The sequence below is a fragment of the Haemaphysalis longicornis genome, unplaced genomic scaffold (assembly GCF_048455015.1).
Source record: "Haemaphysalis longicornis isolate Haplotype H1 unplaced genomic scaffold, Haemaphysalis longicornis Haplotype H1 scaffold_3, whole genome shotgun sequence".
Taxonomy (NCBI): Eukaryota; Metazoa; Arthropoda; class Arachnida; order Ixodida; family Ixodidae; genus Haemaphysalis; species Haemaphysalis longicornis.
In genome coordinates, this window is record NW_027526335.1 from 95400171 (window position 1) to 95418311 (window position 18141).

The following is an 18141-nucleotide window of genomic DNA, read 5'->3' on the forward strand; positions in this document are numbered from 1 at the left end:
CATCCTGGAATGAAGCTAAGGGGAGCGTCGTCTCTAGCCAATTCTCTCGCGGCGCTGGAGCAGCCTCATGAGCAAAGACATTTCCACAGACAAGCGTGAGCCGGCGTCCAGACAACTGATGCCCTTTTCTTTCGAGGGTTCTGGCTCAAAATTTTCATTGCGTTGTGTGAGATGCGACCTTGGAGGTAGCTCCTACACGCTGATGAGACATCCGCCGCAGGAGAGAACCTTAACAGAAAAATCGCCCACAGAAACTGGTTGTTCAGTGTTCAAGTACAACAACAGACAGTCTGGTACAAAAATGTAACGGTAACCAAATGTACTCAAAGCTCAGAGGTTGCACCGGCAAAGCAGAAAAGCAAAACAATCGTTGCTTGCTACTGGGCCTAGGCGACAAACAGTTAAGTCTGATGTAAAAGGAGATTCCTGAAGACCGGTAAAACATTTATTCCAGAAAGTATTCGACATCAAACATGCTGTGATGACGTTAAACCGTTCCTCAGATGCTGTATCGAGAGTTAACATTTTGTCCAACTGTTATTTTCTAGGTGGGTTTCTGTCCGAATTACGACTGTCCATAGAATAAAGAAGCATTGTGCTATCTTCATTGCTGCTTTCTGTCATATAATCCATTTCATGCTTTTCACTGATAAAAATGAAAATAAATGTGTTCAGAAGAATTTAAAAGTTGAGAACCTGCTGTTTCAGAATAGAATATACTTGATGTTTCTCTCACACGATTTAGGCATGCATGAAATAAAAATAATAACATTTACTTCGTAAAGTTGTATAACAGCATGTTTTATGCGTGGCGCGTTACAGAGCTGTTCCACTTATTTGGGGAGTCTGCAAGCTTAACTCCGCCTTCTCTACTGGAAGTAGCAACCCCTCTTTCATAGCCGTCCCTGTCTTTAGTTTTATTCCACACTGCCTCGTTGCCTTTCGACTACAGCTGTCCTTGCGTGTTTGCGGTGCAGTGTCGTATCACAGAAATTTATACAACGCTGTGCACTTTTGGGTAGCGGATGGTCTTCCAACGCGAAGTCATCTGCCGCGCTTTGTGGTTTTACGATACCCGTAGCGGTTAATTTCGTCGAAGAACTTGGCTTTGGACTGCAAGTCTTTTTCGAGCTTGTCGTAGTCGTAGGCCCCCTGGGTTCCACCGGCGTCTTCGGGTATCACATCAGAGGGAAGCATGCTGTGTAGCTTTTCCGTGTCGTGTCCAAGGAGATGAACCTTACCAACAGCAATACGACAACGTCATCGCGTGGAATTACACAAAAAACATCATTAGAGGAAAAAGATTTCTGCTGAGTGCACTATGGGAGGAGAAAAACGCATTTTAACAGAGCTTTAAAATCATCTTCCTGTCAACTCTCCCTAATTCTCTCAACAAAGGGACATGCAAAACGTCTTCGTTCTGGCCGTGGATCTATAAAAAGAAATAGGTGCGCTTCTTCCCGACATATACACAAGCATTTTTATACGGCGGTAAAGTAAGATTACGTATTTCACTAGCGAGGAAAAGATTGTCCCATCGCTCTGTTTACATACGCTTCGTCTCTTCTCTGGCAAAGGTTATGGGGAAACGTCCAGTTAGACTTTTCTTTGATGTCATGATAAAAACCATATAAACGCAAATCATGCCTAATTCGCTACTAACTGGACCAAAACAGTGCTTCAAAGTCTGGGGAACTGAAAAACCTTGACTTACCCTTTTGAGCAACTTCGGCTTCATAAAACGCTTGGAAGCGGTGAACAGTATGTCAAAGAGCGCAGGATTGTTGACGACGTACAGTGCTTTGACTCGGAGAGGGTAGCAGTCCTGCCAAAAAAATGGGGGTGGCAGTCATGCAGAGCGAAATCTTTTCAGCAAACTACCGTGTTCACTATCCTTTATTGTTGCGTCTGAAGTTCTTCATCGGTAACGCTCTCCGAGAACCGTAGTCTGCTATTCGCAAGTACTGGTGGCAACCCATGTTTGTATTTGCACCCAAGAAAGCAGGGAAAATATGAGGCAGCAGACCTCTGTAAATGTGATGACTGGTGTCCAGCTCTCACAGAAACAAATAGCAGGCGACTGAAGTCAGCCTGCAAAGGAAACAAGTTAGAAGAGGAAATGGGGGATGCCCATCGAGAGCACGCCATGCGCCGGGCCTGGCGGGCAGAACGGCTCAGCTGAACGAGTGGCGGATGGAGCCCCGAAGAGTGAGAGGCTGGATCGCGACCCGGAGGCGGATTGTGATCATCCCAGGGGCGCGCCTGCGTTCGAAGACCGTGTGCCGGTCGAGGAGCTGCCCCGGGGGACCCGCCGCTGTCACCCGAGTGCCTGTTCCCTGGGCGTATAAACCCGAGGCTGTTTCCGAGCCTCTGTTGCGGTATGGGGCCTATAGGCCGGCCAGCCAGGAGCGTGCACCTCGACCGTACAGAGCTGCTGCCACTGCAGCTTTTCCGTCCCAATAGATCGAGTGTTTGCGAGTCCCGCCACCTATTCGGGGCCTCAAGTCGCTCTACCGCCGAGGAAAGGCGAAGTCATCGACGTCTCCTCGCCCCAGCAGTCAGCGGACTGTGAGCGCGTCGCTTTTTTTTTTGAACTCTCGGTCAGACTTTCTTTCGGGTGGCGCGTATGCCGCAGGTTGTTCAGTTTGAGTCCTTAGCTTCTTTTTCGGGTGTGTTTGTTCACCTCAGAATACATGTTTTTTTTTTAATTGTTCGCAAGCCAAGGCGTCATTTTTCGTTGATCGTCTTCCGCTGGTCACACGCCAGCCTGCTAGACACGCGTCCTCCCGATAAACATTCGTTTGTTTATCCCGGAGACCTTGTGCGGCGAGCGGCATGATAACTTCGTAGTTGAAAGGTTGCGATGAGGAACAGACGTGCAAAGCGCCGCGCCAGTGGATCGTCACGGGCTGAATAGCAACTGGACATGAAATCGCAGTTTGCTCACTCTAGCCGCCAGGTGGTGAGCACGAAGTTGGAATAGCGAAAAGTATCCCATATTTCCGGAGGGTGCTACGTTTAGTCTATCAAAAGCTGTATTCACATCCGGCTCACCTGCATCATATACAAGAGCTTCTTTATCACGGCTGGTGTGTACTGAGTAATGTGGTACACGCCTAGTCCCTTGAAGTCGAGCACAAAGACGACGCCTCGGATCTGCACGTCTTGATGAAGCAGAAGCCATTCAACCTGAACCAGGCCAGCCCTGAAGAACTCGTTCAGCGTGCATATGGTGCTGTTCCACGCACCTGAAAACAAACGCAAAAGTGAACCCTCCAGCAGGGAATGGCCCTGCAGGCTATAAATACAACAAAAAGAAGCCCACTGTTTTACTGCAGTTTAACGGTATATACCACTGGTAGCGACAACTCACTCTGCGCGCATGACTGGACATTGTACTTACCATTTCCTTCCTAATCCTTGGAATTCACAGTGACGTAACAATAGCTGAAAGAAAAACTTGCCTTTCTTGGGCTTGCATTCCTTCCGCAAGAAATATTTGGCTCCAACAGTGCACCTGAGTTCGACTTACTCACCCCATACACTAAGTTCACATTGTGAAATACTTTTGTAAATAAAAATATGGTGCTACTCGTGATTGACGTGAATCCCCAATGGCGTCCTACTTGCGATCCGCCATAGATGACGGAGGAACACCCACAACTTTATTTCGACGAGGTCTTCACAGGTAGTGCTTTAGAGTCCTAACTAGTTTTCGGTCAGAGTTTAAATAATGAAGAATGACAATTATTGTACAATTGGATTGTATTAAATCATTATTTCCCGGAGAGACATTTCTTAACCATAAAACGAACTGCCGGAAATTGCTAGCACACAATTACAAACCAGATACTGCTATGCCAACACCCAATATTGGCAGTCGTGCTAATCGCCTCTGCACCGACACTCCACGTAAATAACATCGGTTTGGCCCGTTAAACAACTGGGCTCTCCTACGCCACCATGGAAATAAACATGAATGCCGTTACAGCTGGTTGCAGGATGTGGTTTCTGTAATCTCCCACCTGCGTAGTACTATGACTTAAATCATGTGAAGGCTCCTCATTCCGCCACCATTTTTATACCCAACATGCAAAAGTGTTCGTAGAGCTTGCACCGGTCAACCAGAGGAGCAAAGCATATTGCTGACAGTTGCGCAAATTGCGCAAGGATCGGCGCGTCAGCTGCGGTAGCGCTTTTAAGCGAAGCTTATTACTCCAGGCACAAACCCAGAAAACACCTGGTAGCGTACCTTTGACCTTCAAGCTCAGCGGAGGTCAAGCAAGTGCCTCGTGCGATTTCATGGCGTGAACGAAAGCGTCAGCGACCTCGCTTTGTCCACCAACCGAAACAATTGGCAGCGCAAACGGAAACACCACCAACCTTGTTTCGGTCGCCGGCTAAACCAAAAGTGAATGGACATCCCGTGGCTTTGCGAAAGCTTAGCGTCTCGCTTGTCTGCGCCGAGCAATACTCTTAAAAATTTTGGGAGGGGCGAATTCGGAACAACTTGCATTTTAACCTTCGCTTCACGCCAGTTTCCATCAACACGTGGTAATAGTCAATTTTTTAAACCTGGAACCACTGTGGCTCACTATCTATCCTGTTTCATGAACACTCCGGCGCGGCGGGGGCCAAAATGCTCGTAGGACGTTTCCGTTACACTTTCAGTGCGTGCCAAAACAAACGCATACCATTTGAAGCTCTCGCTACAAATTAGTACAAAGTGCTCATTGATTTCTAGCCCAAAATGCACACATGTTAGCCATAGGTTACGGGGCAGCCAGGACTCGTAAAAATATATACCTATATCAGAAAGTGGTAAGGGTAGCTTTCGAAATTTTTAGGCACTATTGCTTTCGAGCAGCGAAACTTTTATTTTAATTCCTCTCTTCCCCATTTCATCACCGAATAAAATTAATCTATTCCCCATTTCTCTGCAATATTGCAATTCCTTCTTCCTTCTCCGATATATTCTGTTATTCGTGCGATGAATTAAAAAATTCCCTGAATAATGCGCAATGTCCAACTCACGTGCTTTTCATATTCTTATTGTATTCTCAAAGCGCGTTTGACCGTTAATCCCACAGTCCTCCCCTTCCATACCTAATTCTTTTACCGTACCGTATTCTTTTCTATACGGCCCTTCCATATTCGGCCTTTGAAGGAACCATGAAGACAAAATACAAGTTTTTATTATTCGACAGGTTTCGTGTTTTATAGTGCCTCCATCGCTTGTCCGAATGCGAACTATGCTTTATTCACTGAGAAATTAATTATTTAAGTTGAAATTTTGATTTTCCTGCTAAATCGTGGGTTTCCGTGGTCTGTAATGACATCACAGGAAGCGACCGTTCTGCAGCCCATTGGGAAGCCTTGTTTACCGTTAGTGAACCTAAATGGCACCACCATACCGTGGCAAGCAGTTTCCTGCCTTTTGTTTGTTTTTGACTGTATTTAGACCTAGAGTGGTTTTATTTGGGTGTTTGGGAAGAAAATAATCGTTTTGTGAAGCATAGTGCTCGCTCGACAAATATGGTCACGTAAGACACCGTTCCTTCCGCCAATTTGGCCAGTGTCGTCTGAGACAACCCCAAAGCCCCGCTGTCCTGTGCAGCACAACCAAGCATAGTGAGCGCAGTACCAACAGCAGTACCACAGTACTTCTATTTTTACGTGTGCTTTCGTAACTTCCACTGTTTGTCCCACCATTATTACGGCTTTAAAAGGAATGTGCCCTAATTTCAAGCGCAAACAGCTGGTTCGGCAAGCTTATAAGCTCTGCCTAATTTGCGTTTGCTTTTGCCGCAGTCCGCCAATCGCAGAGCTGGCTGCTATGACATCATAGGTTGTGTGGCGGGAAATGACCTAGTGGGTCGCATAACCATTGCCTTTTTTCCTAATTATATAGCTTCTCTGAGCGACGTTTACGTTAAAAGTGGTGTCAGTATGATTCTAACGAGGCAATATTTTGAATGAACCAAACTTGTGTTTTCTCTTCAGGGCCCCTTTAAGAAGCCCTGTAAGACTCAAGTGCCACCAAATGAAATGGTGCCATTACTACTCATTGATAACGATTGCTTCAAGTGACAGAGATAAACTGTAATTCAATACTTGGGAATATCCATGTCTCAAGAAAAGCAGTAGGAAACATACTTTTTTCTGTAGCTCAATCACAAGGTTTGCTTTCGTAATCTATGAACGTAAAGTAGAAAACAGTGTCTTGCGGAATCCTAAATCACATCATTATAAAGTGAATGTTACAAATTTTTATATCCCCTGTCATGAAAACTTGACTATCCTCACATCTTAATGGAAGTAAAAAGCTTCACTAGCCCTGGTAAATGATATTGAGGGTTGTTAGGAACTTGTGTGGGCATAAATGGTCGACAGTTTACTTTTTATGCACCAATACGGCACAGGAAAAATTTTCCGGCTTAAGGAAAGTAACAAAGGCATTAAATCTAGTAGGTCAGCTCCTTGGCAAACCTGCGACTTCCAGCGAAACTCAATGAATAAATGTTTTGATACATAACAACACCCCCCCAAAAAATCGTGCATGGTACAATCTAGCATTCATCTCTATGCCTTCAAGGTAAGACAGTACCATTCGAAAACTATAAAAATTACTGAGTATTGTCCTGTTGAAACATCTCGTGCTCGAAACAGTATAAACATTTGACCGCGGCCCAGAAGTTTCTAATACATAGCCACTCACCGGCATATTGAACTAAGACTACCACAATGCTTCTCACAATGAGTTTGGGTGGCATGCAAATCACACATAACATTTTTATGGACGCATTAAGACGTCTCTATTCTGGTCTAAGGAAAGTACGTTGGTCCGACTTGTAACTAAACGCCCGGATCCCCAATTGAGATGTGAAAAACATTAATTTCTGCTAAACTAATTTTTGCTAAAACAATTGTTTTCGACACATTCCTAACACTAGGACGCAGTTTTTCACCGTGATAGACATTACGCGTAGCCTATAAATGCCACCTAAAATATTTCCGTGGTCAGAACGTGCTACCCTCTACTACCGCAACTATGTGTCGACAGCAATGATTGCTTTTTACGACTAGGAATTCCCATTCACCCGATATTAGAACCACATGACTTTCACTGTAGTTCTCTATTAACCAGTCCGGAATAAATACGCCAGCCGTTGTTTATATGTTCTTTGCCGACATTATTGGTCCACGGCGTCCGATTTAAGACCAACAGATATGCTTTAGAATACCGGCAGCACGGTAATCCCATATTTTCCACTTTCTAAGCCGTATTTGAAGTGAAACCTGTAGTTGACAGAATATTCTATAGGTGCTGCTCATCATAAAAAATTCACGCATCTCCACGAAGGGAATCATGAAGGGAATCATGAACCATAAAGACGGATGTTGAGCTAAAAAAATATCAAAGAATTTTTTACCGTATTTCTTTATTTCTTTTAATCGCTTTTAGTAACGTAGTTGGGCTCTCTGCTTCAATGTAAGCTTTGTTGCGTAATCACCTTCCCGGCCGCCACCGCCGCCACGCTATTGTCTGCTGCTATGTTACAAGTTTACGGTGTCATCACAGAAAAAGAAGGCCGCGACCATCGCTTGTATGACACATAAGAGCAGCGAAGCGATACGCCTGATAACTACGGAGCGCACCGATGCCGACGATTCACTCATTCGTCAAGCTCGACTTCAATCAGCGCTGTAATAAACAAGCAAGTCACTTTTTTTTGTTATTTTTCTCTTGAGTTCGATCATGTCACCCAGTAGCTTTCTAGGAGGAGTGTGGACAAATTCTTTGCATTGGGTTCTCTTTGTCATGGAGAGGCTTGTACTGCCCTCTTATGTTGCGGTTACGCAAAACAAATAAGTTTTATTTTATTGCAAGCATAAAAGCAAAATTCTGCATGTCATTTGTATGCTCCGTGATCACTGACTTGGCAACAGTCGAAACCATTATTTCTTTAGGTATATAACATGCTTTAAACTGCGCATCATGCGAAACTGCGCCTCCTGCAAACTACCGGACATTTCGCGGCGCCGAAGGTTGACTAAATTTTTTGCGCTATTTCGCGGCAAAAACAGCCGAAATTTTCAAGCTGTTACGTAACATTACGTAACTTTTACGCAGTCGGAGCACGATAAAGATCCCCAGGTGGTCAAAATTAATCCGGAGCCCTCCACTACGGCGCGCCTCATCGCCTGCGTTGCGTCGGCGCGTTAAACCCCACAATCAATCAGTAACTTTTACGCAGGCTAAAGTTGCCAATGTGCGACGTGTTCGTTCCCGCCAACTGTTTAAATTACGTCACGCCATCTCAGCCAATCACAAAGAGGGCATGTATTACAAGCAGTATTGTTGTCGAATAGCAAAGACAAGCCTACGTTGTTATGTCCGGTAAATTTAGTCTAGTTTTTCATTGCCGGCCAAGAATTATGTCCTTTCAGTAAAGAGAAATAAGGCAAACTTTGCAACTGTTGACAGTAAACGTTATCAAACATGAAAATAACGAAAGCACACACAACCGCTTTGGCAACCGGAAGCACGTGACCAAAATTGAAAGCCAATCACAAAAAACTTCCGGCAAATTCCCCAGTTGCCTGTGAATTTGTGCAGTCTAGAATAGGGCCCCTGGATACAAGAAAGAGCTCAAGTGGGTCCGCCCCCTGGCGCGTGTTTTGTAACCACTAATTCAAGGAAGTAGAGATTGCCCTCAGCCGACCACTCGGGGGCTCAGGTGGGTGCCTGCAATTGGCGTGCTTCGTCTTCCGCCATGATTGCAACCATAAAATGCTCCCCTTTAATGCCGCGAAATTGTTACTTATCTGAAGAGTACTGGCACATATACTCACCAATCCTGAGAACCACTACTCCTCGGCCAAGCGGGTCTCTCAGCCGGGAAACCATGACCAGGCGGTTCTCGCGGCAGATCTTTTGAAAATGTATGGTGTACGGCGTCAGGTTTTCGAACATCTCTGGAGTCTCTTGCTTGACGCGGAAATACTTGTGGACGTTCTTGAAGGCATCGTCTACGTCATACTTGCGAGCACGTAAGAACTTGCACAGGAATTCATCCTCCATGGGGCAATCCAAGCTGGACTCCTCTGTATAATAAAAATGACGGATGATTTTACTGCACCAGTCCCTAAAAATTTAACAAAATCATCATAAATTCCTTCTCATAAAGCATTGTCGATCACGCGTTTCATTCTATCCGTGGTTATCAAGACGTTTCTAGGCTTTCATACGCACACGTGATCGCAGAAAACACACCGGTTTTCTTCTGGCGGACTCTCTTGTGTGCGGTCTAAGTGGTTGATTTATTTATTTATTTATTTATTGGTTCATTCATTCATTCATTGATTTACTGACTGACTGACTGACTTAACATTGTTTACACTTTTCCAGGAACACTTGAACACTTGGACAAGACACATTTGGCCCCAATAACCCCAGCAGTTTATTTTATTTTTAGTTTTTAGTTTTCGTTCGATACCGATAGCGCCTTGTGGCATAAAATCGGAAGGTTGCATACTCAAGATACAGACAAAAGACGCACACTAGCAATCAAATACTCTTAAACAAGCCGGGATATCTATAATGGTACCCTTTTAATACGTTTTTCTTCGGACTGGGAAAAGAATACATAACAGCCGGGAAAACGTTAAAGTGAGGAAAGCCACGAAAATGGGCCGCGTCTAACTGGCGTCCTTAAATCACCCCCTATCTAGAGCTCCATTGTTGCCAACTTGGTTCATGCCCGTTCTGCCAAATGTAGCGGTCTTTTTTGCATTTTTATGTGCACATTTAGTCTTGCCAATAGCAATTAGGCCGGGCGTCAAGCCTTGTACTACTGTACTATCACTGTAAATCACTGTACTACTCGCTCGCTGTCACCCTACTCGTGAAGGTCGACAACAAAATCGGGCGTCGTGAAATCACCACCACTAGCTCGCCGTTCCGACCGTCTGTATGGGTGGTGAGAAAGCGTATTGTGTAGAAGGGCGATGTAGGACTGGCGCAAGTGACAGTATGGGTGGTGTAGAAATAGCCGAGAGTTGCAAGGAAGGAGCAGCAGACGACGCGCCCAGACCGATCTGAACGCTACCGCAGAGCCATTGGTCGGCGGCAGCACCGGCCCGTGCCGCGGGACTGGAAGGCCACGCTCTTTGCCACCTGACCTAATCTAAAAACGCTGCACGGCACCATTACAACAGTGCGGCGGCGCTAGCATCACGCACTTCCGGTGTTCCGAAGTGAAACTTCTGTTGTAAGGTCACTGATGATTGTGATATCACTTTCGACGGATGGCCATCTAGTGGCGGCATCTCCAACTCGCTTGCGGCTTCTTGTAGCCAGTTCAGTCAGTATATTATCTCTATGGCCAGTTCAGTAGCAAAGCCTGGCCAAGACTCATCAATAGACAAAATGGCGGTGCCCAAGCCGCTTCTGGGTGCCAGGTTGCGACGCATTATACGGGAACGGGCCCACAGTTGCGACGTTACACCTGGGTTCCCAATACATTATATCCTATGGGAGCTATGCCGGGACCGATGCACACAACGTAACAGCCAGGAAAACGCAACAGCGAGGAACGTAACAGCGGGGTTCTACTGTATAGCATAGGGTCTAGAAACAAAATTCGTTGCACTTCGGTCATAGTGAAGCGTAACTATGTCCAAGTTATAAAATGCAGCCAGAAAAAATATAGGTGAAAATTGCTTCTACAATTCTAAATATACTACGAAACAACTAAAACATGAGAAAAGTGCAGTGTCCAGTAGCAATGGCCCTTTCTACATCTCGAATTGAGGGTTTGTGGCCATTCTACCACTGTTTCTATCAGCAGGCGTCTTTTAGGCTACGAACATTTCTTCATACTTTTATTAATTATCCTTCCACGTTTAGTGCCAATTACTTGAAGCAGTCGCTCCTTACAAACATTACTTACGGGTGCAATGTGGACTTACCTGGTACGGCACTCGTTATGACCAATCACAATAAAACATCTTTTCGCAGCAGGTGTGGGTTTCACTCTTGTTGAAGCCGTTCAGTTCTTTGGTTGAGAGTTCTTCAAAAGTCCTCCAGGCCTAAATAAATGCACTGCGCCTCACAGCTCCCTCTTACTATATTTTTTCAGATAACTTACACCGTTACACACCAGTGGTTGACTGCTGGAGCCTTCTGCCAAGCCACGATTCGGGTCAGTCATGATAAACGTTTGAAGAATGAAGATTCCTCAGTGGATTACGATAAAGAAGTACCCCGATCGCTTTTCAACCAGCGGCGACTACATTTTCACTATATTAGTAATAATCCTGAACAGATAATCACTGAACAAAATAGGCATCATGGTGTATACTAGCTCTGGCTCCACGGTAATTTATAGTTTCCGAAGCAGCTACAGAAAACATTACCATCCCTTCCAAAAGGAAGTTGGGAGGAGCGCGGAGGCTTTTTGACCTAAGAAGTGAGTCCACTTGACCTTTTTGACCTTGAAAGGGTGTCCACTCGATCGCCAAACCTTCAAAGACCTAAATCGCAACCGACGAACGACCTCATGCGACAATTTTTCCCGCACTAAGTAAACCCACCTACTAACGATCTAAATGTATACCGACACGTGGTTTATGAGATAACTGTTTGCTATTGCACTCCTGCTTTATGATCGCTGCGCGTATTGACTTATATAGAACCATTCGTCTTTGGCCATTTTCAATGTACCGTTTTGACTCCATTGAAACCCAGTTTCACACACACGCCGTGTGTCCACAGATGTCATCAGAGCTTTTCGGTCGGCCAACCGGTCAGTGGGAACATGCATTAGTTTTTTTGACAGGGCGTTACCGGTCCCACTAAGAAAGCTTCCACTTTAATAAATAAGAAAACAACCACCCTTATCTGTTCATACCACCAATCAAAATACCCAAACGTAGATGTTGCGGCTTAGTGTACGCTAATGAACAGACACGTCCCGCATGATGAAGTCCAAGATATTTTTGTTAAGAATTAAAATGATTTCTTATGGCCTTTTGACTTTTGCCGCCTTCTCCAAAGCAAAATTAGCTAGTGAAAAAAAATGTCTTTTTACTTGGGGAGAAGAAGCCAAAGCTTAATATTTTGAATTAGGTGCAGATATTTATCATTCACTCCGCAGGGCGGTAGTTGATTTTACATTTAAAAGTTTCCCTAGTGCAAATTCTGCGAGCTAACCAGCGACAAGAAAAACAAATTTAACTAATGAGTTCATATAAATCATTACTATTTTTGAAAGTAGCCATTGAAGAAGCCTGTAAAAACTTTGACCGGTAAAAAAGAAGAGCTTTCAACGCACTGCACCGACAGTAGCTTGGACCACGTTAGGGCAAACGTTAAACAGGTCAGGGCTTCACTGGTAACGATGCAACAAGCTTGATGAGCCTGCGGACTTGCCAGAGATGCGGTGCCGCAGCTGTTCCAGGCATTTTGCTTTCACTTCGTCAGTCTCCCCCATCTCGTGTCTGGCCTGGTCCTGGATGTTCATTGTAGTGCCTCCTCCCATCTGCAATGGGGTGGCCTGGTAATTACGCATAGGGCACTCTTCGCAACAGGCTCCGAATTTAATAAAACCGTGTCCATCAATCTACGAATTCCGTCCCAGGTAGCGTTTACGCAAACGAGAAAAACGAGCACTCGCCCGCTCTCTTCATTCATTACTTCTCTTGACTTTACAAATATAGCAAGTTCAACATACCCGTTTGCTCCTGAACCGTGATAGAACCAAGGACTGTTGTCTTGCAGAGACGTCTTACAAATGGCGTCCTGCTGAGTTCAATGGTTGGTCACTCCCGATCAGTTTTTAAGAGCTCCACGTTCATTCCCTTCTCCCATTCGTAAATATTAAGCACTGCAGTAGACACTTTCCACGCCCTCTTAGATGTACAGCATACTACTATACTCGGTGACAACTTAAGAACGGCACCAGAAGTTGCCGCTGTGCCTTATCACCGTAGGTGGATGTTTCTCCGCGCGGCGCAAGTAGGGCGTTACTGGGAATATTTTGAACATGGCGTGAGTCGTTCCCGTGATTTTTTGGACTTAATATGCTTATAAACGACTCCAGTGACGACAAACAAACTGCGTGAGACAAGACAGACATATAACGCATTCATAGCAAAACCTTTTCAAAACGCGCGCGCACTGACGTCACGGGTCCGGCGCTTTGGCGGAGTGATACACTGCATGAGGTGGTGCCGTTCTTGAGTTGTAACCGGGTATAGGAGCACACAGCTCCTAGTATGCTGTACATCTAAGGCTTAAATGAACGGTCACGGGCACACCCTGCCTTGCTTTAGCTATTAGTCCAGGGCACTCCTGCAGCCGTTGTTTTTCACGCAAAGATAATCGGAATTCTGGTTAGAGGAAGAGCCAAAACGTTTGCTTGAGGATTCTGCTGGTTATGCCCCCTAGACTTCAGTTTACAGGCTAATTTGTTCGGGCATAGGCATAGGCTAAGTGTGGACCAAAGAAAACATTTTTAGGCATGGAATATCATTAGCAGCACCGAATCAAGCTTACGTTAGTTTCATGTAGGTAAATGCTCGCGTGCAAGCATGCGGGCGGGCGCATGTCTATGCGTAGGCACATTATAGGTAGACCCAAGAAATTAACGCTCTTGTGCCAGTTTTTAAGCTCTGGGCATACAGCTACTGCGCCCAAGGAGGGAGTCATAACCACTCGACCACATTTCTTTGCTGATGAGATCTGGCAGCGACAATTTCTATCCAAGCAATTTGATCGGTCATAAGATATGGATATTTGAACGTAATTTATGGATTATAGACTGTGGTGCCAATGCAAACAGCAACGAAAAAAATTGCCGAAATTCAGGGAATTGTCTATGCATAGTATTCTTACGCCGCGTGTGTACATTGGGAGTTCTGTACAGCCAGAATGAGCTATGAGTAGACATATTATTATTGTTCTTAATTTTTCTACTGTTTGCTCTTTCCGATGATGTAAATATATACCGGTACAGCGATTGAGTGCCTTTACTTGGCTAATTTGGTATTTCTCCGCACATGCAAGGCGTAGTGCAAGGTTGAAGCGTTTTCGCTATTTTTTATTCGTATTTCCGGCGTTCTTTACAGAGCACTTTAAATGAGCCTTCGTCTTCCGGAGGAGATGTACAGCCTCCCAGATTTTTAGTAATATAGCAGGAGCGCCGACCGACGAGCATGGCAGCGCCTTATCGCGGTGTTCAGTAGCGAAATAGGCGAGAGTACGCGCACGCGCATAGGGCCATCTGCTGTACGAGTGTCGTCTGCTACGCCATTTCTTTGAGTGTGGAGTACCCCCTGCCACTGCATCTGAGTGAATTAGTGCCCCACGCTGCCTAGCTACCTTTGGCGGTAGCGAAACGGCCTTGCAAGATGAAAAAAACAGGGGGTGTGTAGCCCTGAGAAGAACAGCGGTGCAGACGACGCGGCCACAACAGATAGTTTTATGCGCGTGTGCGTACCCTCGCCTATTGTGCCGGTGAACACCGTGATATTCGCTGACATGACCATCGGACGTCGCTCCCGCTATATTATTAAAAATTTGGGAGGCTGTAGAAGATGCATATTTTTGATTTCATTAGTTCATTTGTGTTTCCTTTTTTGTGTCTTTTGGTGTATCAAAATTCCGCCCGAGCAAATATCTCCATTTACGCTATTGTAACGATCGAACGGGTTACTTCCGAAAATTACTCATTTTTGGGCAAATGGAGGGCATAACATGGTTCCGGCTGGGGAATATTCACAGAAAAATGCTACGCATTAAAATATCCCATTGGACCCGCCGCGGTGGCTCAGTGGCCAAGGCGTTGTGGTGCTGAGTCCAAGGAGGCGGGTTCGATTCCCGGCCGTGGCGGCGGCTTTTCTGGAGGAGTCAAAAAGCACGAACGCCCGTGTGTTCGAGATTTCGGCACACGCTAAAGATTCCCAGGTGGTTAAAATTATTTCCAGAGCCGTCCACTACGGCGCGCCTCATCATTGCCTGCGGTGCATCGGCGCGTTAAACCCTACAATCAATCAAAATATGTCATTGGGCGTCCCTACATATGTCAATGCTATCGAACTGCGACAACTGGCGTGGCCAGTGCCTTGCTAGGTAGACCTTGGGGTCATATTGGGGCATTAAGGAATGAAATGTGTACAAGTCTGGAGCTACCGGCGCGACACACAACGTTTATTAAACTTGGTAGGCTGCGCCCCGCCCCTAAACCATTTTAAAAGATGCCTAACCTGACGTTAGAATTGCTAGCTGTTATCGTTAGTACCAGCGGCTGTAGCTCCACGCGGCGGAGACGAAACACCAGGCACATTTTATCAGCTGCCAGAGAGAATAGCCGAAGTATTCAAAAATACCCAGTAGGTGGTGGGAGGTGTATACAGGAGGTGCCGGTTTGCACCTATCTCAAAACAAAAGTTGTCGTACCGTACCCAGGCGCATATCCACTCATGCCATTTACGAACAAAGGGCCTGTACCCACGCCGTAAATTGGCAAAGCAGCAACAGCAGCTACGTGCCTCGAGTTGAGAACAACAAACTGTTTTGTTTCCGACTTCCTTGCTTGGCGACAAAAAACGTTCATATTCGCATTTAAACACCCGGCGGCTATATATGGGCAGTTCGGCGTTCCGTGGCTTTTTTTATGGTCATACACTGGCCTATACCCGCCGCATTGAGGGTTACCGATTACAGCCAAACCAGTGATAAAACAGGTCTTGTATGCTGCATGACAGCAACGTTCAGAGCAAGCATTCTATAGGGGATGCCCAAAAAGGCTTCTCTAGGTCGCTCGCTCGCGCACACAATAAGTTATCTCACTCATTTACGCCCTTTCTTTTTCACTCACTCACTCACTCACTCACTCACTCACTCACTCACTCACTCACTCACTCACTCACTCACTCACTCACTCACTCACTCACTCAGCACTTTGAGTACAGAACAATCCGATAGGGACGTTCCTCCACCCGTTTTTCCACATATCACCGAGAACGTCCTTGAGATTCTTGACAGCTCTGCAACTCCCTTAGTATAACAGCTTGGCGCAACGGAGCACTTCTGCTGCATATATCTTCTCCACCGTTTTGCTGTGACGTTGCATGTGCTCCGTACCTTGAGAGGCAGCGTTGCTGCCCCGCTTATAGCGATTCGTAGCCTTTACTTTCCAACAAGTGTCGTGCATTCGTGCATGAGCTTAGTGAAATCTGTTATTCGTTAGTGGCAACAGGTTACGACGGAACCCATAGGGATTGCACTGTAGGGATTGCACATAGGGATTGAACCATGCACTGCCGACGAGGTTAACAGATGGATGAGGCAAATAGCGAGTGAACTAACTCCGCCAAGTTTTTATATGTGAAGATCTCGTTATTTGGATTAAAAAAGGGCGTGCCCAGTTTCTGCCATTCTTTCATGTGGTACATCAAAGAAACAAAACACGATTCCGCGCGTTCAGATTCTTACCCCATGCAAATTTGCTACAGGATACTTGCCATAAAACACGCCCAAATTATCTGGACTCCTGCCTAGTGGTGTTCTCATCTTTAAAATAGGCTAGAAACGCGTGATTAGCCTCCACCTAGATTTAAGACACTCATTGTAAAATAGCCAGAAAAAATCCATCCGGGATGTTTAGTCCTAAAGCAAATGAGTATTGCTCCCCCAACCACTTTATTGGAGCAAAGCTGACTTACTGTGGATGATTTCTCCTGAAGTACACAAATGCTCTGTACTGAGTAGTCCTAATTCGAAATATTCTACAACCACCACGCTAAATTAGTAACCATAACCTCCGAAACTGCGTTACGAGCGAAAACCATCCGAAAACACGCCCAGTGCCCACTGCTGGACCTCTATAGAGCTTCTTTCCTGATAGACGTGAATTTGGGGCGTTCGCTATATTTAGCTCCAGCAAATTTGCTACGATACTCGCCCTCTACTGGCCCACTTCCATCCGGCTTTCACACGGCATCCATCCTATTTATAATCCCTTTGTTTGAATAAAACTCATTTATCAGCGTTTTTTATTACGATAAACAACGTCCGCATGGCGTTCGGAACCGTGATGTAATACAGTGCGCTGCTGTAGCAATGTCAGTGCGTCTCCTCGATTATCACACCCGGACCGTCCACCGACGCTCCGGGACGTGCTCCGGCGTTGCATTCCTGCGAAAACTTCGCTCCGAAGTCAGTCGGAAGCCTGCCCGCGGACTATCTAGGAACGGCTAATATAAGCAAGCCAATGTTACATAGCAGTTAACCTGCCTGGTTGCGGTGACAATATAGTGTAGGTGCACCACACGTACGCATACAGCCAATCTCACAGAAGAAGTACGAGTCAGTAAACATCGAAACAAAGAGCATAATCACTCGCTGAAAGATGCTCAGCCTCCTCGAATGTGAAGAACGAACCCTTGTGCTGTGGTGTCCTCTGCGAAGTTTTCCGGCTGAAGTGACCGACGACGTGTATCCAGATACACTTGGAAACGATCTTGCTCTCCCCTCTTGCAGCGAGGTAGCCGTGTACTTCCTGCTTCGAGGCCCGCCCGGAAGGAACGCCCACACTTCCGACGCTCTGCTGCCCTAACCAAATGCTATTCTCCTAAAGCGCAGTCGTACGATACGGCAACTATTTTCACTTCGGCACTCACGAGCGGAAGTTGCATGCTCCTTTGGACGGATACTTAGGGGCGCCTAAAAAGTTCCTTGTCACACAGGTGAGCTTCCGACGCGCGGCGCCCACAGCGGACTTATTTCCGCTCGCTCCCGTCCACGTGAAAGGGAAAGGGGGCGCCGATCGGTTACGTCACACCGTCGGCCCACAGCGAAAGCGTATACGGCTCTGTGCCGGGCCGCCTGCTGGTCCGCAACAACAAAGCGGCCTTTCCGGTTTCGCGTAACAGTTCTCTCGCCGCAGCCCTCCACGTCCGCTTCTCTATGCTGCACTCCTCGCTATGTTTATAATAGGGCGGTGTGCCTTTCGTCCTCTCCGTAACGGCGCTTCCCCGGAGCTGTTCGCGGCGCTAATGTGCGTACCAAGCCGCCGCAGCTTTCGTTCTTATCTGGGGGAAACATGGAGGGGAAAGTGGCACAAAATCTGTGAC

At 46.1% G+C, this 18141-nt stretch overlaps 1 protein-coding gene across 1 annotated transcript; it reads right to left on the minus strand.

Annotated features, from left to right (window-relative positions):
• Positions 1-431: 431 nt before the first annotated feature.
• Positions 432-17903, minus strand: LOC144174895 (alpha-tocopherol transfer protein-like). Its single transcript, XM_077703867.1, has 6 exons — positions 17450-17903; positions 12437-12545; positions 8857-9108; positions 3055-3248; positions 1715-1825; positions 432-1236 (listed from the first exon to the last, which is right to left on the minus strand). Exons 2-6 carry the CDS (start codon positions 12543-12545, stop codon positions 1045-1047), a joined length of 858 nt encoding a protein of 285 aa, XP_077559993.1. The 5' UTR covers positions 17450-17903; the 3' UTR covers positions 432-1044.
• Positions 17904-18141: the final 238 nt, after the last annotated feature.